Source organism: Strongylocentrotus purpuratus, unplaced genomic scaffold, assembly GCF_000002235.5.
Source record: "Strongylocentrotus purpuratus isolate Spur 01 unplaced genomic scaffold, Spur_5.0 spur5_scaffold_16, whole genome shotgun sequence".
NCBI lineage: Eukaryota > Metazoa > Echinodermata > Echinoidea > Camarodonta > Strongylocentrotidae > Strongylocentrotus > Strongylocentrotus purpuratus.
In genome coordinates, this window is record NW_022145601.1 from 22,289,525 (window position 1) to 22,313,021 (window position 23,497).

The following is a 23,497-nucleotide window of genomic DNA, read 5'->3' on the forward strand; positions in this document are numbered from 1 at the left end:
GACAGATGAAAAACAAAAAAAATGTAGCTGATTCAATTATTTAACTGATCAAAAGATGGACACATGCTTGAATCAGAAACAAAAAGTAAAGAAGCATGATTTGTTAAATCAATTTTCATTAAAGGCTCATTCAGATATGGCACTGTAAACAGCTGCAAAAAAAAAGCTGCCACAGTTTTTTGTACGTGTAAATGAAAGACAACTGCACCCAATAAAATTCCTACGCGAATTCACTGAGTAGATACAGATATGTGATGCATTTGACACTTAACGTCATCATTAAAATACTGCCGCGGTTTTGCTGCATGATATCTGAACGAGCCTTAAGATGTTAAATCATAATGACTAATGTTAGACACTTACATATTATTCAAATGGCACAAAATGTCAGCCAATACTCCTGGAATTTAATTTTTTTTAAATTTCTTATGTCTGTTCATTTTCCAATTAAAAACCAATTAGAATGGAGATTGAACCAAAATAGAGTGAAATACTAGTCAAATAACTGCCAAAATATTTACAGAGGTTGAGTATGTTTAACTGTATATGACATTTTGACTACTATTTAGATCACAACGAATCTTGCTGAAAATCACATATGAAAGTATAAAGCAATGCACTCGGAGAAGAGTATGTGGGACTACACATGCGTGGTTGTGGCATCAACATTTTTTCCCAAGTTTTCATATTTAAAATTCAAGGACATTTTAACAGCAAATCATGACATGTGAAATGTTGAAATATTCCTCCACATTGGAGTAAAATGAATAAGAAAGTTCACATTGTTAAAAAACCTTTACATTCACCTTTTAAAGGTGAAAGACAAGCTTAGGTTGATGATTTTTTTTGAAGTATTTGGAATTATATTCTTGGTATACTAATAACTAATCAAATCTTGCAGTTCCAATTCATTCATTCATTACAGTCATTTCTGCTATTCTTAGTCCACTTGCGCCGGTTGTTAAAACAAACAGTTATCATGTAATGAAAGCTAACAAGGAAAGTGATGTCTAGAAAGAAATTATATTTATAGGAAGTATGATCATGCTTTGAATATAAAGAGCTTTCATTTATCTTTATCTTTATTTTATGGATGGAATAGACGTTGTCTTTCGATTAAGATGATGAAACGAAAACTACATGTTGTCTATTTCAATTTTCAAAATGTTTATTTTCATTGTCACAGAATTTTGTTCGTAACTATTGGAACCTGAGATAACTCACCATCAAAATTCTTGGGTCTTTTTTTTTTTTCGTTACCTATTTTTATTGCCTGCATGTTCATCTAATTTTCGTGACCAAATATCTTATCAATGATATTGCTATTCTCCTTATGTATATTTTGATGGTAGTTATTAGAATAATACTTCTATGATTGGTCTTTTTGTATCAGTTGAAAGATAATACTGTAAGAAGTAAAACAATTACTGATATAAAATGTATTTTGTTTGAAAAAGAGTTCGTGATATGCCACAGATATCCTGATCACTAAGAAATATATTTGATGTCATGTACTGAAAGAACTTTATGCTAAATTTTGTGTCTTTGCCAGTCAAGGTAAGTGAAGACTGTAATAAGGAATAATATCATCTTTGTTTGTACGTGTATCATATACATGTTGTCTATAGATAGTACATTTTATTAAAATGATATAACATTGAAAGTGATCAATATTTCATTTTTAGGCGTATGAGAGCTCGATACAACTAATAAACACGAACGCATCTACATTATTTCGAAAAATCAACTTCAAGACAATTTCGAAATATATAAAAGTTGCAATGGTATTTGAATAAAAAGATGGCTCTGCGACTCCAGAATAAGAAAGAGAGAGAGAGAGAGAGAGAGAGAGAGAGAGAGAGAGACAAAGAAGAGAGGAGACGTATACCCGCCCGAGAGAGAGAGAGAGAGAGAAAGATATATATATATATATATATAATGTATTTTATCACCTGATGAAGTGTTGCAGCGGCGCATGAAACGTAATCTTTTAGATCCCTAGCTTGTTGACCATACATTGCGAGACAAACGAATATCACTAGCGATATTATTTTCGATACTTCATCCGCAATGAGTAATATATTTAGCATTCTTACCATATTGTCAATAATATAGGCATCATGTTATCATGAATGTTCAAGTGCAAATCTCGTTACAAACATTAATAGAATAGAAAAGTAAATATACAGATAAGTGACTGATTATGAATACAAATAATGACCACTTTTAAACGTAATGATACTTCAATCATTATTTTTAATACGCGACTACGAATGAAAATGAAAAAAAAAGAAAAATGAAAGAGACAAATAATGATTATACATAGAATAAATTTCACATCGAACATGGAATATTATGTAACAGAATTTAATTTAGCGTAGAAGATTAAAAAAAGAAGAAATAAACATTTCTAAAAAATATTGCTTGGATTTCATGTTATTTCATTATTCAATAAATTAATGCCTATTATTAACATCTGTACTTCATGCAAATCTAGTTTTATTCTTGCAACTAAAGCATCGCAACACTGTCCATACAAAATCCTACAACATCTAAGAAGTAAACTTTATTTATGGCAGTAAGATCACTTTTCCGTTCGTATTGAAGTGTATCAATTGCCAGAACGCGTTTCGCTCTTCATGTACGAGGTTCCACGTCGACATACTACATTAATTTTTTTAAAGAGCTTCAAATATTACTTTTAGAGGAGGTATTGCAGTTTAAATATACTAGCAGAAAACAGTAAAAAGACTTGTTAAACAGAGCGAGTCAAACAAAAGTTTACACCTAGAAAATTGCAAATTATTTTAATAATCGTCTACGAACAGTAAATTATTATATATCTTATGAAAGAGTGTTTTATCCCAAATCATTTGGTATCATTTTTGTGTGGTATGTGTTCACGCTTGGATGTACAGGAAGCATTGTTTGCGAGAGTGCAAAAATCGACTTGCGCCAAAGTTGCTTATGTGATGTTTGAATAAAACAATAGGGATTTGGTTATTAATTCGGTTCTTGCAGTGATCCAAATAACCTCCCTAACAAAATTAATCATGCCACACATATCAAATATCGAATATCAAATATCAACGAACATTTTGTGCGCGCGTGTGTATGTGTGTTGTGACTTTGCTTCTGCCAAAACCATAAGCAATGCATTACATTGATACCTTCAACTCATTTTCTCACTCCGCTAATCCCAACATAATACATGCTGTAGGCATCACTTCGGCGCAAGTCGATATTTGCACTCTCGCAAACAATACCCGGCTCTTCTTCATCCAAGCGTGAACATATACCACACAAAAATGATACCAAATGATTCGGGATAAAACACTCTTTCATATGATGTATAATAATTTACTGTTCATAGATTTAAAAAAAAAATAATTAACAATTTTCTAGGTGTAAACTTTTTATTTTGACTCACACGGTATATAGCCCAGTTGACGCACACATATATAGGCGCTCTTATATAAAATGGCTCGCAGGCTAGGGAACCTAAGTTGGACTTTGGTTAACCCAAGGTCAGGGGCGTACGCAGGGGGGGGGGTTTGGGGGTTCAAACCCCCCTAAAAAAACCAAAACCCCCCCCTTTGGTTTTTTTTTTTTTTTTTTTTTAATTATTAAAAAAAAAAAAAAAAAAAAATTATACCCACGGTTAACCTAAAAAAGGTGACCTTACCCCCCCCCCCCCAACGAAGAAAAATGTCAAATTTTGAAATTTCGAGACCAAAAAAAAAAAAAAAGTGTCCGCTTACCCCCCCCCCCCCCCCCCCCCCCCCCCCCCCCCCCCCCTGAGCGACTTTTCGGCCGGCGCGATTTTCAAATTTTCGGGAGCAAACCCCCCCCCCCCCCCTTGAAAAAATCCTGCGTACGCCCCTGCCCAAGGTAATGTTAAGGTTATTAATTTGAAAAATTCTTGCTATATACAAATATTTGTTAAGGTGATTGGAACACTTTAAGTTGAGGTGCCATTGAACTTGCTTGACACTTGAAATTATTTCATTAAAAACAAATATTGGAAAAGCGCAACATGTTATGGTATTTCTAAGCAGTGGTGATATCTAGAAAATGATTCTAACGGACACGACAGGGGATCAGTATACATGTAGAAAACAGGGGATGTTTCACAAAGATCCTAGGTTGAACTTAACTCTAAGTTGGACTTTAAAAATATGGAGAGCCATTCGTCGCCTTAAAATAAAATATAATAAATATATAATAGCATTTTAGACTTTTTAAAATAAATTCCACATCAAGAACATGAAATCTCCTTGATAATAGAAAATATAAATGATTTGAATCAACATTATATGCCTTTTAACATAACATTTACAAAATATTTTTATAGATGCTAACGGGTTTCCATTATTGTTAAGTCCAACTTAGAGATAAGTTAAACTTAGGATCTTTGTGAAACACCCCCACGTTTATTACCCTCATATAAACAAAGTGCTCTTATTTATGAAGGAAGCTCACGCACAAAAATTAGTCTAGATATTTTTTAATTTCATCACAACCTCCAAATATTAAAAACAATTACACAAAATAACACACATTAATTACTCTTTTTTCTTTTATACAGACTTTAGCGTACAAGAAGGGGGGGGGGCACATTATGTTTACGTCATTAATTTCTGAAATTGAAAACAAAAAGTCTTTTGAAGATCTATATTTTGATTCAAACGATATGTGAATAAAGCAAAAGACAAACAAAGTTCTATTATTATTTTTTACCGGGAGATTACTGGAGGGTCATACACGTATTCAGTACAAGGCAAATGCCCTGTATATGCAACTGATAGACTAGCTAGTTTATCCACTTGTTTTTATCAATGAAAAAGAATATTCTTGAATGATTTTAAAAAACACCAAAGGCTCGTTAAATATGGTATTATTTCCATAAGATTGGCCTCCTAGATCACTGGGCGCTGACGAGAAGAACCATCAACACACCTCCGAAGATTAAAGTTGTCTGATGAGCGTGGAGCAAACCAGGAGCTGCAAGCAAGAAAAGATAATAATGGAAACAAAGTAATTAGGCTATTTGAACTGTAAATATTATAAACAAAATAGAGTATTAATTACAGAGCATCCCATAGGTTGAGAAGCTATCACGTGACACTTAACGATTTCTTTTTTTCTTTCTTTTTTGGTTGTTGATGTGGCGTGGGCATGAATATAACAAGCTTCTTTGCACGGTATAGCGCGTATGAAAATGAATTAGTCTGCACACGTCTCGTAAGCTATGGTCACAACCCCATAAAGTAGCCTGCTCGGCGGCCGGGCGTCGAGTTTTTAGCCAATTTCGCCCTGGCACCGCTTGTTTTTAGGGCATCACTCGGTTGCCGCTGAAGTTTTAGCGCGGAGTTAAAATTCGGCGGCGCCTGCTCACTTTTCACTCGCCGCCCAAAACACGCTCGGTGCCAGGGCGGTCGCACCGACCAAATCAAGCGTTCGCCGGCCGTCGAACGATTTAGGTCAAAAATCGAAGCCGCTAGGTCAAAGGATGCCGAGCGCTCGCCGGCCAGCTAGTCGCTGCCCAGACTTCGCTAGGAGATCAGTCGGTCACTCCATGGGCGGCGAGTTCAAAATCGGTCGGCAGCCTTTGACCTCGCAGCTTCGATTTTTGACCTTTATAGCTCGACGGCGAACGCTCGATTAGGTCGGTGCACAGGCGGCGACCGCCCGGGCACCGAGCATATTTTGATGCCCCACAGATCACCGGCCGCCGGCTGATTTGAAAGAAATCGCCCAGCCGGCGGCCGGTGGGAGACCGCTCGGGAATCGGCGGGTCATTAGTCGGTCACAGCCGGGACGCCGCCTGGAGAAGCCCCCCCCCCTCCGATTTCGACCAGCTTTGACCTAAAATCGACCGGCGATCGACGAGAAATCGACAGGGCAGCGCCCGGGCATCACTGGAGCTCTGCAGCCTGCTCGATTTCTCCAAAGTATCGTTGGGCGATAGGCCCATTTCCACATCTCAAACACCATTTTGAAAAAATCGTCGATTTCTTTTTGGGGACTACCACTTACCCTACTGGAAACACCTAATCAAAAGCCGTCGAAGTTTGCTCATACCGATTTTGGGGGTGAGCAGTGCGCATACGCCACTCGTTGGTGCCCTGCATGCGTTAGCACGGAAGGGAAGAGAGTCACGTGAGCAAAAATCGATATCTTAGCGAGAATAACAATTATTGCGTAAAACCACACTCAGGAGGTGGGTTTTTCGATTTCAATTTTTCGTTGTATTTTACCGGTAGTTGCTATGCAACTACTGACAAAACACCGGAATGTGAGAAAAATCGACGATTTTTTGTTGTTGTAGTTGTTTGAATTGTCTTATAGTTGCGCGCATCTGACGCCTATAAGAACTGAAAGTAATGGAGAGGGCCTGACTGTTCCGTAATAATGTTCGGAGAGAAGATATTTATTGTCAAAAAGAATTTAAATTGCATGGAAAAAACACTTACCATTGGTGCTTGCGCAGCTTTGCGCAAACATTAACCAATGACTTGTCTTGACTTTTTAAAATTTGTTATGACGATTAACATCGTCTTAGTAGGTCCATGGTTTTACAAACATAAACATGAAAAGATAAACATCGTTTTCAGAATACACCCCTTCATTTTTATATGACAAATGTTGTATGCATTACGTTGTACAATATACAAAATATTCATTTCCAAATTTAGAATTCACCTCCTGTTATCATATTGTAACCTCGGCCTATATAGCACTCGGAAAATATAACATCGCTCGAGAAATGTAGAATTAATCAGTTCATATTCTTTGTTATATTAAAGGCGGGAGCATGCATTATTTGTATGAAATACACTTTCAGATTGTTTGATAATTGTCACGCGCTCAATTAATGATCGAGAGTCGGATGAAGTTGAAAGATGTCATTGTTTCAAATATCGTTGAGAAAATACGTCTACTGCTCAAAAGTTGCTCTCAAACAATTCCAGTTTCCTCTTGAAAATCTGTCTTCATCATTATTGGAGAATCTCAAACGTATGAAATTGAAACGTAGGCCTAAACAGAAATCATCTCTAGATAATTAAGATGTTTGACTTTCATACAAACCCATTCTCACACACCTGAATTATCGTCATCATCATCGTCATCGTCATCGTCATCAGCTCGAACACAGGTAACCACCGACGGTGTACAGTCGTCGGGGTGCTGTCCCCACGGCCCGTGGTCACACGTGTAAAGTCTAGAAGTAGTACAGTAGTCAATGGAGAGCCAGATTTTTTCGCTTCCATTTAGAAATGGATCCTGGTCTGCTCCGGTAAGACGATTTGCATACTGCAAGTCAGTGTAACCCAGCTCTCTGCAAACAACCTATATGTGGACAACATCAGGTTATATTTAGTATTGGACATGGAACTCACCCATGACGTCATTTGGAACTTTGTTATTTCCCTTCTGGATGATCAGAGTTCAACGAAACCTACGATAATACGTTGAATGTCAAAACAAATAGAACATTTAGAATGATCTTGTTCAGCTTGAAATTATATTAAAAGGTAAATCCCTTAACCCTTTAATATATATTGAAATACACTGTCGCTCATATAGGTGGAATATTTTTGTTTTACCCCAATTTACGGAAATATTTTAAAAATATTTTAAAAATAATAGATCTAGATAATAGTATACATTCTCAGATTTTATTGATCAATAATTTGCCAATGTGTGTTTTGGGTGACTGCTAAAGCATGGGTATGTTACTATGCTTATCAATTAGGGGACCTACGCCCTTAAGTCATAAATGACAGTAATGAGGATTAATGCCCCACAAAAGGGCACTAATATAGCACATCGACAACGGTTTTGATCTTTGGGTCTCACAGCTACGAGGCCATTGCTTTGTCACTGAACCATGACTGTACGCAGCGGGGGCTAGGGTAGGGGGCAGTTTCCATAAATTTAAAAAAAAAAAAAATGCAATAAATTTTCAATAATTTATTGCATTTTAACCCGGTCCCCAACATAACAAAAATCCTCTGGACGGCCATGCATTGTGGCTCAAGGCATGGGCACACAGAGGATTTTTTATGTTGGGAACCGGGGTAAAATGCAATAAATTTTTAAAAATTTATTGCATTTTCTTTGTTTTTTGTATTTATGGAAACTGCCCCCTACCCTAGCCCCCGCTGCGTACAGTCATGGTTCAGTGACAAAGCAATGGCCTCGTAACTGTGAGGCCCTAGGATAAAAACCGTGTCGATGTGCAATATTAGCGCCCTTTTGTGGGGCATTAATCCCCATTACTGTCATTTATGACTTAAGGGCGTAGGTCCCCTAATTGATAAGCATAGTAGCATACCCATGATTTAGCAGTCACCCAAAACACACATTGGCAAATTATTAATCAATAAAATCTGAGAATGTATACTATTATCTAGATCTACTATTTTTAAATTATTTTTTAAATAATTCCGTAAATTGGGGTAAAACAAAAATATTCCACCTATATGAGCGACAGTGTATAATTTTTATATCGAATTTTCTATTGTCAAAATCAAGCTGTACATATAATAGTGGTTATAATTAATTCATTTTGTATTTTCGAGTCTCCCTCCTAAACCTACTCTGCCTCATTATATTATCTATTTTTCAAGGCAAGATCTTTAAAAATAAATATTACTGCAAAACCGTTCTGCAAACAACGGTTTCACTAAAGACCTATTTTAAACTTACTACCCTTCAATTCCACTAAAGCCTTTCTATGGGGGATGTCGGATTATTTGTGACGTACATTCCATTCAGATTTTATGAGAGCCATGTCGACTTCGGTGATTAGCAAAAATTGCTGACGTGTGACAAATCTCTGCGTGTCGCTCTCGACAAATTTCAAAATCTGACCTCAACCTTTTCAGTCCTCATGAGCAACTTTGTATTACTCTTAATTAACTAAATTGTCAAGGTTGGTTCGAAATCCCCTACTCCCGAAATGGTATACATACCCTGTGAACACCGTTATAGGTGACAGGTCTTGTCCCACAGACTGCACCCCATTCACCATCGTGTAATATCTCAACTCGTCCTGTTTCATTATTTGCAACTCCTGTCTCGGAAACCAGCCTTACCGGGTGGTTTTCAACCGTACCTGGGGAAAAAATTAAAAAAGTGAGATAAAGCTCAGTGACCCACGTACCCACCTTTAAAACAAAGTGATATGCTTTACATTTTGTTTGCTATCTTTAGAAAAATAAGGAAACTGGATAAGAGATCTTTGCACTTTCATATTTCCAAGCCGTTTAGCTACCTTTTTGTTTTTTGTTCATTATATTTATAATATATATATTCAGATATATATATATATTTAAGGTTTTTATTGAATTCGGTTGATCACAGTAATGAAATCACACAATGCTCATACCAGTAAAGAAGCAATGGTAATAAGAGTTTTTGATAGAAACGTAATCCTTACAAAGTTATTGTATAAGACTGGATATTGTCTCTTTGCTAATTACATTACAACGTCTAAGAAAGTTTCTTTTCTTTTTTTTCTCCAAAATCCCAGCTTGATCTCAGGGTATCCAAGTTCCTCCCACAGCCTCTAGGGGCAACCGTATTGGCCTATAGTAATGCATGAATAATGTTTTCCAAGAAAATGATATTGGGCGTGGGTTGAAAACACGTTGTAGGTCGCACTTTCAAAACGTGATTGCAACGCCCTATACTTAAGATTATGTCGAAGTATTTACCATAGGGTGTGCAGACTACGCCTACATCATTGCGAGGCTCACTGTCAGAAACCTCTGTCAGCACGTCTTCACAACCGTCGGGAAATGTCAAAGAACAATTCAAAACTTTCCCTGTTCCTGCGCCAAACGGATCTTCATCGCCAGCTGCAGCTATGCCTGTGTTGTATTCCTTATACCCTAGTAGCTGACACAAACGATCCCTGATGACACGATGATACGAAATTATAAATGTTAAAGATGCCCATTCTCCTCCTAGAAAGACCTCCACCCTACCCTGTTCCGAGGCTGGGCTCCCTACCAAGCGTAAATCCAAGTCTGAAAGTCGATAAAACAGATAAATGTGTCTATAATGAAATGCGTCTGTACAAGGGCTTCCATTTTTGATTTTGTTGACACCTTACAAATTTATTATTTTCCCTAAAATAAGGATTTGTTTAGGAAAGTCAAAAGTTCAAGGAAATTCAAATGAAATTGAAGAAACATTAAAGAAAATCAAAAGGAATTTAAGGAAATACTGAAAAACAAAAATGTTGTCTTTCATCATTTTGTTTAGGTATAGTTTATCCATTTCCTCATGAAGCAAGTGCAAATTTTTACTTGCATAATTCGCTCGCTTGCAAACTTTAAAGATGAAAGTTGATATTCTGGGACGATAAAAGACGTTTTTTGCTTTGTCTTCCTAAGCAATTCATGAAAGAAAAATGAGCAAATTATGCATGTAAGAGGCATTTTGAAAGATATAAGGAAATTCTATCAAAATCGAGGAAGTTTGGTTTTCTATTTCAGGAAATTTTGTTTTTGACGAATGAAAGCATTTGATATAGTTTCATATTTTGCGCCAGTGCGTCTTGAGAATGTTAAATCAAATGAATGTTAGTTGTAAATATTATAATTTATATGTTATAAAGTGGAAAGTCTTTTACAATATTTATAGCATAGTTTAGAGGCAATTTTATAGGGCAGGAAAAGACTTATCAAATGAGTTTTCTTTGGCAGTTCATATATCCAGCCTATCCATGCCTATGAGTTAGACATTTTATTTTGCTATGGACCCTTGACATACATTACTTTATAAACATTACAAAGACAGATAAAAGTTTTTGCATAAACTAATTTTTGGTCCATAAACAGGTAATATAAAATGTGATAAAACTGATAGGCAAGCTCCATTATTTGCAACCATTGTACCATATCTATCCTCTATGATGCCCCCCCCCCCCACCTTAACCAAGAAAGGGAAATGCGTGTATTTAGCAGTTAAACAGGTGTCGTGGTCTATTGGATACGTCGCCGGACCGTTGATCACATAGTCCTCGGGTCGAGTCACGCCGCAGCCATAAATGTCTTTTTTTAAGCAACATATTAGATTTTTTGCATTAGCCACTCTCCACTTCTCCAGATGTAATAAATGGGTACCTGGTAGGAATTATACCTTGAATGCTTATAGTGCCCAATGGCAGCTGGGCTAAACCTAAGTTTCCTGGGATGAATTTTAGCGCATCATGAAGGTAGCTGTTATTTTTATTATGATCATTATTATTATTATTATCATCATTAGTAACATTTTTATCATTATTATTATTATTATCGATTAATATCATCCTTATTATTATTATCGATTAATAGTATGACTTTTACAACTGCTATAAGTAGTAGCAGTAGGAGTTTACCTTTGTAAGGTTGACATGTGACCTGGACTATGTCATCTGGACTGCATTCCTCGACAGATTCGATAGCCTCCATCTGACAGTCTGCCAACGAGGCTTCAGATCCCAGGCACGTGAAGTTATATTTCTGAAAACTGTACGGAAAACTTTAGAGAAAGATAAACAGAATGATGTCATTATTGAATGATGATGGTGATGATGATGACAATAATAGTAATAATGATAACAAATAATAACAAAACAACAATAACAACAACAATGATAATTTTCATAAATGTACTGCTTCCTGGGAGAAATTTTTATTATTTAAACATATGTGTGGCTTACACCCAGTAAACTGGGTGTAAGCCACAAATATGTTTAAACAATGATAATGATAAGAATATTAACAATGTTTAAATGATACTAATAATTATATGTTAGACTTGTAAGGCGCCAAATTAACTTGTAATAACAAAACACCAACATGGTTATGGAATAGGTAGAAGCGTCTTAGTCTAGAGTTTTATTCACGTGACTTGGAGTAAATGGCCATGTGTTTAAGCCCCGCTTCGACAATAAAATCCTCAAGCACGGCCTTTTATATCAATTGCTTCTCTCGACCCATGGAGGTGTCGTGGTAAAGTGCTTCCTTCACTTGACTCTTAATCCAGGGGTTTAGGTTTCGAATCACAACCCGGCACTTACGTCTTTTTGCAAGACATTAATCCATATTTGTCACTGTCCACCCAGTTGTAAATGGGTACCAGGCAATTACTGGGGTAATGATAATTGCAAGGTCCTCGGGAAGATGAGCGCATTCAGGCTGATGAGACCCGCCTGAGTAAACTCAATTATTATACAGATTTTCTCCGATACTGCGTCCCGATCCTCTTTACATGTTCACCCAAATCCTGAATCTGCCCCGGTCGTGTACACTTTAGAAATATATATCGCAGAATCGTCATTGCAGTTAGGCATTTATTTAGTTATGAATGATTTTCTAGTACCTGTCTTTTGAGTGCGCCAGATTTACCACCTGGGTAGCATTGCCCATCTCGTATCCATGCATTCGACATGCGACCGTAGCCTCTCTATCGCTCCAATCTGGATCGCATATAAGCGCTGGTAGACCCGAAATCTTGTACTCCAGGACCCCTTCCGATGTAGATCCACCACTGACTAGCGGTACTAAACTATCTTCAGCAGAACCTGCATTAAATTGATAATATTTAAAAGTTTATTGTGAAATGGCGGCAGGAGGAGGCAACTATAAGTTTACTATTGTTCGAAGGGCCCTTTTACATGCATCTTATTTAAGATCAACGAGTTAAAACAAACTGTTGCCAACACCCCAAACCCTCCCTAATCATGCTGGTGTACGAATCTGGAAGAATTTGGAAGAGCATTTTGATGCAAAAATGTAATCATATATAATATTGATTCATTTGAGTCACATGAGTATTGACATAGAACTTCAGATGTACTGCTAGCTTCCTTGTGATAGAAAAAAAACCCAAAGCATTTCCGAATCGTGACGTCAGACCTGTTCCGCGGTTGCCCCCGATGTAAAGCCAATCTGTCCTTTACTCCGTCTAGACGAACTACTATACCAGTTTACTAAAATAACCTTTTTATTGTTCATACCACAGTTTAGGACCTCAGTATAAAGATTAGACCCGTTGAAACTCCACATTTGATGTAATATTGCGATTTCTTGGCAAATCGGATCCGTGGCGTCGCAAAGCATGCGGTGGGCTTTTGATATACAACATAATCATGTAAACTGACTTACTCGAGCATACGACACCAGCTACTTGGTCAATATCACAGTTCTCTGCTTTCTCCACTTCCATCGTTTCAAACGTGCAGTCGGCTAGGCTGGCCGCACCATCCGGGCATTCAAGATCAGTTATCACCTGATCCGTACCATCACCGACGGAGAAGACTTGGACAGCTCCTCCAGCGTAACCCAGTTGTCGGCAAATGAGATTGGCCTTTGCGATGTCCCAAGTGGAGTTACATATTGCCATAAACTTAGAGGGGTCGGTTAAGGAGATTTCCACTCTACCGATTTCAGGATATGGAGAGTCGTTTCTGATCTTGATTTCTGCCCCAGATATGTAAAAAAGAATGTATGAATAAATGACAGCATGATAGTATCCAATGGCATATTGAATATTTTCTATTTTATTTTGAATTTTGAGATTTCGTTTGCGCCATGAAAAAGACGTAAAATTATGCACATTTCAAACTAGCTCGTTTATACTGAACGATTGTTCATCTATCGTAAAAACTTCGCGAGATGTTTTAATTGTCTGATGTACAATTTTAGGAGTTTAAGGACACACTTTTAGAGAAGGAAAAAACTCTGAACTGATTTTACAAGAAGCTGTATGTTGCTATACGAGAGATCCCCATTTGTGAAAACAAATTTATAGCTTGTCTTTAACCATTATTCCGTACCAACTGAGATACGTCCAATTTTTAGTTTGGCCTGAAGAATACATGGGGAGACAGTGAGATAAGTTACATTTAGCATTGGCCTACTAATCGATGACGTCAACATAATCCCTGCTTTTATAGAAAAGGTTGAGTTCTGACAAAGACGACAAATTATTTGGGAGCTTTCTCATTATTTACTCTCATTTGATTTTTTTTAGCAATGTCACATGAAATGTATTGCTCTTGTCCTCGTACTCTCAATATGACTAAAAACATTATGGGACTTTGAACCAAATTCTGATGTTAGATGTTTTTACAGTCCCACAAAGCAATATTTCTGTGAAGTATTTTTCACTTTCAGCAAGTTTGAATCAAACTGTATTACATTTCTGATGATTTCAAAGCCTCGTGATACAAGCTTGTTCCTATTCAAAAGATAATGATTATCAACCTTCCGTAATGGCTTTTGAGAGTTTGCAAATGCATCAAACGTCCCCAACCTAGTTTATTGTTGTTATTCGAAATATTGAAACGTTCGAGACATGAGTGGAGAGAACTATTTCACCTGGTTCCTCAATGTCGCAAATGACTGCAGCACCACCAGTTCCTGGTGAACAGTCGCCTTGGTAGGCCCACTCGACAGAATCGCATTCCGTGTAGAAGGTTTCGTCGCCAGAACACCTTGGGTTACTCATAATAACTTTTAAGTCATAGTCGAATTCAACTCTCATGCTTTCTTTCACACCCTTATGTCCCAGATGCCGACAAGCCACACTTGCTGCGTTCTGGTCCCAGTTATCACCAGGGCAGATTGTTCCGTAGGCTCCCCCGTGGAAAAGGATGACGAGGCCATCTGGAAATAACGTGATACCTAAAGCCCCAAAAGGTTAGGATAAAAAGAACATTTTTAACTTACTATATATTGAGAATATACATCGTCACATAAGTAAAAACGTACGTGATGAGATTAAATAGAAAAACGTTAAACCTCTAACTCGGAACAGATGATGAGGACTGCCAGAGTAACCAAAGGCATAAATGGCTTCGTTCTGATAGCTATCCTCACATGAATTGCGTCTCATGACGTGGATTTCCTGTAACAATGGACTGCGCCCATGTAACTGACCTTGCTGAAGAGGGTAATAATTATACAATGCGACCCAGAAAAAAACGAAACCGAGAATTATCGATGTTTTATCATAACTTAGTCACATTTATAATTAATAAATGGCATATATTTAGAAAGCCTAGATCCTCCTCTTTCGTTTGATGCAACTCATATGATGCACATTTCACGCACGAGTGATTAAAATGAATTTGAAGAGAAGAAACAAAAAAAGTCATTTGGCGGACGGTATCTTAATTTCAAAGAGAAAATCACATTTCCAGAAAGTTGAGTTTCTGCCCTTTCATATGACACCTCAATCAAGAAAATTGTGTTAGGAATAACAAAGTTATGTTTCTTTAAAGTAGTGCTTGCATTTTCATGATTTTATTAAACGAATTCGTTTTCACTTGCTGCCTTCCGTACAGAGGCGGCGGACCCGGGGGGGGGGGGACACAGTGCCCCCCACTTTTTCAAGTACCCAAAAAGTGCCCCTTTAACTTTGTAAGAAGCGCCCCCTTTTACATAAAAAAGTGCCCCTATTACTTTGATATGTGCCCTTATTAATTTTTTAAAGTGCCCCTCCCCTTTCCACCTCTGATATGTGCCTATTTTATTTTGACACGTAGGGCCTACCTCTTTTCCCTGACAAGTTCCCAGTTTCCTTTGCAATAAGTGTCTATTTCCATTCTCATAAGTGCCTTTTTTAATCTCTAGTAGGTGCCCCTTTTCGGGTACGAGAGGCGCCTCTTTTCACTTTTGTTAAGCGCCTCCGTCACCTCTTATAATTGCCCTATTCAAATCTCAGTGGTGCCCCTTTTACTTTGACAATTGCCCTTTTTCCTTTGTAAGAAGTACCCCTTTACCTTTTAATAACTACCTCTTTTAACTCGGATAAGCACACCTTATATGTTCACATGTGTCCCCTTTCCTTTCTAATAAGTGCCCCTTTTCCTCATGATAAGTGCCCCCATTTAACAAAGAGCCCTTCGCCTTTTCATAAATGCCCCTTTTCACCTATGAAAATAGTCCTTTTTCATTCTCCTACTAGTGCCACTTTTCATGTCTGGTAAATGACCCTATTCAGTTATGAGAGACACTCGTTTTATTTTGACAAGTGCCCCCCCTTTTCTCCTGATAAGTGCTCTTTTCATCTCTAAGAACACCCCCTTTTATTTTGACAAGTGCCCCTTTTCCTTCCTAATAAATGCTCTTTTTCCTTCATAATATCCGCTTTTCATAAAAGCCCCCTTTCACCTCCAATAAATGCCCTTATCAAAATCTGATCGGTGCTCCTTTTCTTTCAACAAATGCACATTTCCCCTTATTATTAGTGCCCCTTTTTCATTATCATAAGTGCCTCTTTCATATATGGTGTGTGCCACTTTTCAGATGCGATAAGTGCCTCTGATAAAGTTAACCTTTTTAACAATGATACGTGCTCCTTTTCCTTTCTTATGAGGAACCTATCCCTTTTTCAAAAATGCCCCTATCAAAATCTAATGGTTGCCTTTTTTCCGTCGACAAATGCCCAATTTCCATTCTCATAAGTGCCTTTTCATCCCTAGTGAGTGCCCCATTTTCACCTCTGATAATAACCCTTTGTACTTTGAAACGTGTTCCTTTTATTTTCTAATAAGTGTCTTATTCCTTCGATAAGTGTCTCCTTTTCCTCTCATCATTAAACGTGTCCCTAACTTCAAGCGACTAAGAGCAATATCGTTTCGTTTCGTTGACAATCAGCCGTAGACGAAAGAGGAGGATTCAGCTCTCCAAATATGTGTCATTTATTAATCATAAATGTGATTAAGTTATGATAAAACATCGATAATTCTCGGTTTCGTTTTTTCTACGTCACACTGTATATCAGTTAGTGGGAAGAAAAGTCTTTGAATCTGTTTAACTCAAATCGTGTAATGTGGGTTTTAGCACGATCGCAAATATTGTCTAAAACTTCAACCTAAGTTAATTCCAATACCTTTGTCAAACAACTATTGAAATGTGTGACCATCGCTTACAATTCGAACATGAAATCAATGGGATAGGAAATAAGGTATTACAATTGCCCTTGGAATGAATTCTCCCCCAGGAAATTACGAACGTGTTAAATTCTCTCTCAAAATGTAGTTAAAGTATTTAGAGAGTTCATCTGCTCTTTTAATTGTTTCTGTCACGGAAATGTACAGAATAACAGAAAAATGTGGAAGCAAATGAATGTCGTGGTAGAGTGGTATTTTCATGTATCTGATCTCACTTGGGTTACAGCTAACACCGATGTCCTGACCATGCATGCTCGGATCACAACTTTCAGGTGTCCAATCGGCTGCCTGTGTGCAGTTGTCCAGTCTGTTTTCATCTCCTTCACATTGTAGACCCCCTGTCACAATTGGACCTGATCCGGGAGCTGCTGTAAACCAATCCAAGTCAACAAGGTTTTCATCCATACGATCTAGCTGTCTGCAAGCAACACTAGTGTCCTCAAGATTCCAATCCTGAGCGCAGACCGTACCCCATTGACCATTTTCATCCAGCATCTCAAGTCTTCCTTCCCGATAGGATGCACCGTCAGCTAGCCTTATAGAATCTTAACATAAATCATTGATATAAAACGAAGATTAAACATTCCATTCGAGAATCATTTGACACGCTGCCTTGGCAACTGGACTCACCGTCTGCTGTATCTTTATAGAATCCGAAATATATGATAAGTATGTATCGGTGATGAAATTTAGATTTGAGCAGTATTCTGAACAACGCTAAAATGTTAAACAATAATGTGATAAAACCCCCGCGGCCATCACGCGAAAGCAGTTGCAACGGATGATTCAACCAGGGGGGGGGGGGGGGGGGGGGGGGGGGGGGGAGAACATGTCACGGACAAACCCAAATATGGCGTCCTGATGTGGGGCATATAATGGTACACGCCGGAGAATGAGGCAAAACCAAAGCAGTGCATAGAGATCTTGTTGCATATTAAATAAACAATCGTTTGATGGAAGCTATCATTCCGCTAAGATTTCAATTGTTACGATACGCCTGTTATGTAAGTCTAGATAACTCTAATTCTATATTTTTTCCCTTTTGAAATCATTCCATGCCTACCGTAATGTTTCTTAATAAATACGGAAAGAAAATGTCTGCTTATCTGTTTTGTTGAATATAAATATAAAAGAAAAAGTAAGAGGTTGCAATTAAGTAATGGAGTCGCTGCCACTCAGTGAATGACGAGTACTTTCATAAGGTATCTATTTTCTCGACATGTGAGTTTCATCTGAATCGAGGTGGATAAGATCCAAAATATTTAAAAAAAACACACACTAACAAAGTAATCAGGGATATACAATGGTCATCCCTCACTATGATTCATACTATTTTTTAATTCAAGTTTGAAAGGAGGTGACTAACTTGTCGTGGTGCATTCAACTCCCACATCTTCAGAATGATCACACGGTGGTCCAGCGGTCACACCTTGCGGGCAATCAAGTAGATCCTGCTCGGTCCCTTCGCACTGCACCATATTAAGCAAGATATCTCCAACTCCCTCGCCGAACTTATTCCCATCGTAGAAAACGTTGTCGGCCCCGACATACCCCAACTGCATGCAGACCACGTTTGCTTCGCGGAGTGTCCACAGGTTGTTGCACACCGTACCCCATTGGCTATCAAGGAAGACCTCAACACGTCCCTCGGAACTTCTTGAGCCTCCCTCCAATCTAACTTTCTCAGGAGCTGCATTTGGGAGGGAAATTTTTTATAATGAAATGCAGTTAATTTATTAGTTCCTTCCACTTCACAAGTGAGTAATTATGGTTATAGTAAAGCAAAATGATTAGGCCTACCGACTACGCGGGCGATAGGACAAAATAACGTCGCAGAGGTTATCTCGGGGCTTCTATCTTCCCGATGTTAAGGCGAGATTTATATTCTACATACTAAGAATATTGCTCTATGATTGGTCAAAAGTTAGTTACGTGATGAAAAATAGTTCGTTACACTGTGTACTATCTTGGATGTACTGTGTATTATCTACCGTGAAAGTGCGTTGCACTGTGTATTATATTCCACATACAAAGAATCTTGCTCTACGATTGGTCAAAAGTAAATCATGTGATGAAAGATAGTTCGCCCATCATTGATAGGAGAAGAAAAGTTCGTTGCCTGTTCGGAGTGTAGTACTCAGGCACGTAGCCAGAGTTTGATGTTTCCATGCCGGTAGATAGTACTACTAGGCACGTAGCCACGGGGGGGGGGGGGGGGGGGGGGGGGACATACACGTCATCGATCGAGGTAAAAAAAAAGGGGTTAACAAAAATATTCAATCTATTTTGGAATTTTTGGGGGGCACGTGCCCCCCCCCCCCCTCGTGGCTACGTGCCTGGTAGTACTATCTACCGGCATGGACATTCCAAGGAAATGAGGGTTGCGACCTCCAACGGAATCTGAACGGAATCACAACGATTTTTTTTTGCCGCCACAAAATGTTCAACATGCTGCAAATTTGCCGACGGACGCGTCTGATAATTTCTGCCGTCTGCGGTCGCTAGCGGATTCGTCAGCGACAATCAAAGGCAACACACGATGATTGGCGGGAAATTCATTATTGCAAATCGCAGCTTAACGTAGCTTGCGGTACCTCCCCCCCCCCCACTATCCATCATATTGTGAGCCGGCCTTAATAGCGGTGATTTGCGCTTTTAGGAATAAAGTCTATTATTTGTATTACTATCATAATTCATATCATTATTGTTAATATTGTTAATATTACTAGTTTTGAATTATTATTATTATTATTTTTTAAAAATTATTATCATCACTATTATTTTTATTGTTATGATTAGCATTATTGTATTGTTTTTGATATCATTTTAAACATCATGAGCAATCGCATCAATGTCTTATAGATCATAAAAGAATTACAAATTTTGTTCGATATAATGAGAACTGATATATAGGTTTATATTTATGTAAGTAATATCTTACATCGGTGAAATGATAATACATTCGAGTGCTTTTTAAAGCTGTTTGGTGATTTTATTTTTCGAATATTGTAAGGTAGAGAATTCAATACATCTGGACCCCTATGTCTGATTGATTCTGGGCTAATGTAGTGTGAGGACTGGCAACATGTAAATTCGATGACTCGTTGAATATGAGTGAACCATGTCATTAGGTTGGAACATTGAAGATAATGAAGTAGGTAACAATTTGATGTTTAAACGGAACATAAATATGGCTATTTGGAGAAACTTTATATCTATAACTTTTAAAGGTAAAGACCAGTTCTGGTCATGCGATTGCATTATGAAAGAAACGTTGTGGAATCGATCAGAAAGGGTTGATCATCTAGCATATAAGTTTTGGTGTGTACTTCAAAGTTCTGGAATCATCAAAATAATAAGAAATTTGGCCCAGTCTTGGAAAAGTTACAAGCACTGTACACAGAAAGATGTATACGGGACTACGCGACACGTGCGCGATATCTATCCGGTCCGGATAGATATAATAATTTACCAAATATATCAATTAGTAGGCGGTTTCCCCGGCAAAATTTGTATCATCACGTATTAGTCAAAACCTATTCTTTAACATGATTGGTAATACGAGCTTCCATTTCATTTTTTGAGAGGTGGGCGTTGTAACAACTGGTTTATACCTTTAAGCATTTTAGTTTAACAAAAAGTGGGGGAGCATGGTCACGGTAAACGGCCCGGGTACATTTGCGTACAGCTTTCTTTTGCAGCTGAAGAATATCATTTGTCACACACTTGTATGTTGCCCACACAATATTACAATAGGAGATATTGGTACAATTAGAATATTATAAAGCATAAGTAATATTCTATCAGAAACAAAACACTTGATTCTATACGGAACGCCGATATTTCTGGAGATTGGTGGAACAATTACTGTTAGTATTAGTATAAGTATTATTATTATTTGTTGTTGTTGTTATTTATATTATTATTATTATTGCATTTAATATAGCGAGTGTCATTGTCTCCATGAAGCAGTACAAGTAAGAACATGCCAACCAAACTGCAGATTCCTCTCACCTCCCTTTCTCTCTTTAGTTCTTTGTTTTTCCTCTCTTTCAAAATGTTTCATCGCTTTTCACTTCCAGAACTATACAAACCCCTACAATAAAGCATGCTTTAAAACAGATGAATTGAATTTGAATGTGAATTGAACTGAATTAGAACTGAATTGAAATTAATTCACATCATTATCTCATTATATACAGATAAAAGATGGAGTATCACAGCAGATTAAAAAAAACATAAAAATATTACATATAAATTGACATGATATACGAATAAACCATCAACATGTTAAAAGAAATGTAAAGACAACATGGACCATTATAGTATAAATGGAAAACCTTGCATTTTTAATAGCAGGGAGGCAGTGAATTTGAGAAGAATGCTTTCATAATTTATGCAAAATGTCGCTGGAAATAGTCTTGGTATATAGCGTTTTTTTACCACTAGTTCGAGCCTGCGTAGCAGGTCGAGACAAAATAGCATCAGGTTCATGTATTCTCTTAGTCTTAATTCATGGCCCTTTACATAAACAGATGGAAAAATCCTTTCAATTGCAGGAAGTCAGAACAAATTAATTCCCCCTTTTTATTCTCTTCTTTTAGATACCTGAACATTAATGAATATAATGAGTATATTTGGATATAGGCTTCGGCATATTTTGTCTCATGGGCTACAAAGATTACACATAGATATAAACATAGAAAATAAATTATGCTAACACCCTATCTGCTATATCTCCTGTATGCTATTAAACACCCTCAAGCAATGATATATATCCTTAATCTTAATAATACGAATACACCTAAATGCAACTTACGTTCAGTGGTCTCCGCAGAAACTATGCAGCTAGAAATGGCGGCCATCATAAAAGCCAACATCATTAACGGTCCAAGCATCCGCATGGTTAGATGTGGGGCGTGATGCAAAGACGTATTTGAATAAAACAGAAACCTCTAATACGAAACAAATAAGAATATTTTTTAATGAAGAAGCTCCCTTGAAGCTTTTTTACGTCTTTTAATCCGCACTGATAACCGTCATCATATTCCTTTGCTGTGGTAGTTGTTAGTAACATGGGCGATGTGAGCTACACGTAATTATGTTCTACTTTGCGTTGTTAATGTTTGCTGACTGTCAACCTTTAAGATCGATTGCCGATGAAACCAAACAAAGACGGTATCGTAGTTTAAGAACGGAGTTGAGGAATAACATTGAATATCGTCAAATAACGAAAAGTTGAATATGAATAACAAACATTTGCATTATGACTACATTCAGTATGAAAATAGACTTGTGCATATCGTTTTTAGTTGAACATTTGAAACGTTATTTAAAGGTTATTACAACAGAAATTAAAATGAACGTGTTTTTTATGTATTTTTTATGACACGCCAGTACATGTATTTCCCGTAGAGGCGTGCAAAATTCAACATTCATCACTATGTTTTTACAATTCCCGTTTATTTATATTATTTTTCTGTGTGAGACATAACATCTACAAATTTTCATTTTCATTACCATTAACAGTTTGTGTTATTTTGTTATTGTCCAAATGTTGCAGAAGCATTCAATTAAACTTGTCTTAATATTTGAGTATAGTTTTGTAGATTGGAGAATTACTGCAGTTAAAAATATAAAAAATCTAAAGACAAAGAGACATGAGAACCAAACCGCTGATTTGAGATGAAAACGATTTGAAAAATTTCCTTGCGGCATAGTTTTTGAATGAACTCAGCATTTTAATCGTCATTGTGCAAGCTTTCGTTATTCATATTCAGCTGCCTCTCGGTACAATGCCAATATTTACTTTCATTTCGTGATTACATATTTTCATTTGCATACAATTGTAAACATTTAGTTTGTCTGACGTTAGGTCGCCCCCCTCTGCAAACACACCGCTCATGACTCAATGTACATGCACACAGGAGTGCCAATGACCGTGTTTCTATAGTATGTGTACAGTGCGTATAAAAAATGTATCCAACTTTGGTAGCTTCTATTTGACAAGTTATAAATTATCTGACCTTGAATCATTTTTCATGGTAAAGGGTAACTAAATTCCTGCCTGATGATACCACATTTATAACTGTGCTGCCACGGATGACTGAGCGGCAGGCTTTTCAAAAAACTATTGTTAAAATCCTCTTGTACCAGGTTTGGGCTAAAGCAATATATGAATCTGGTTCACAAGTTTGTGTCAGCGGCGGATCAACGGGGGTGGGGGGGGGGGGGGGTTACCCCCCCTTTGGCTGCTATAAAGTGAAAAGGTGATGGGCATAGAAAACGCCATCATGTGTTCAGACCCACACAACATCCGCATCGTCATTGGGCCAACCCCCCCCCCCCCCCCCCCCACTGAAATGTTCACCAATCATTGATTTTCCTAAAGAGAGGTCCGACCAAGTGGTTAGAGTATGGATCACCCCTAAGTCTAAGATCGTTCATAATTATGTACGCCTACAAACTACAGTAAATGAGAATAATCGCCTGATCTTCCAAGATCACACATTATTTTGTCTTCGAATTCTTGAATAA

General features: G+C 37.5%; 1 protein-coding gene across 1 annotated transcript; it reads right to left on the reverse strand.

The window, feature by feature from the left end:
* Positions 1-4,570: 4,570 nt before the first annotated feature.
* On the reverse strand, positions 4,571-22,052 carry LOC578326 (scavenger receptor cysteine-rich domain superfamily protein). Its single transcript, XM_778500.5, has 11 exons — positions 21,780-22,052; positions 18,327-18,650; positions 17,176-17,505; positions 14,382-14,687; positions 13,167-13,481; positions 12,382-12,583; positions 11,396-11,538; positions 9,726-10,040; positions 8,982-9,124; positions 7,107-7,353; positions 4,571-5,004 (listed from the first exon to the last, which is right to left on the reverse strand). Exons 1-11 carry the CDS (start codon positions 21,862-21,864, stop codon positions 4,925-4,927), a joined length of 2,490 nt encoding a protein of 829 aa, XP_783593.4. The 5' UTR covers positions 21,865-22,052; the 3' UTR covers positions 4,571-4,924.
* Positions 22,053-23,497: the final 1,445 nt, after the last annotated feature.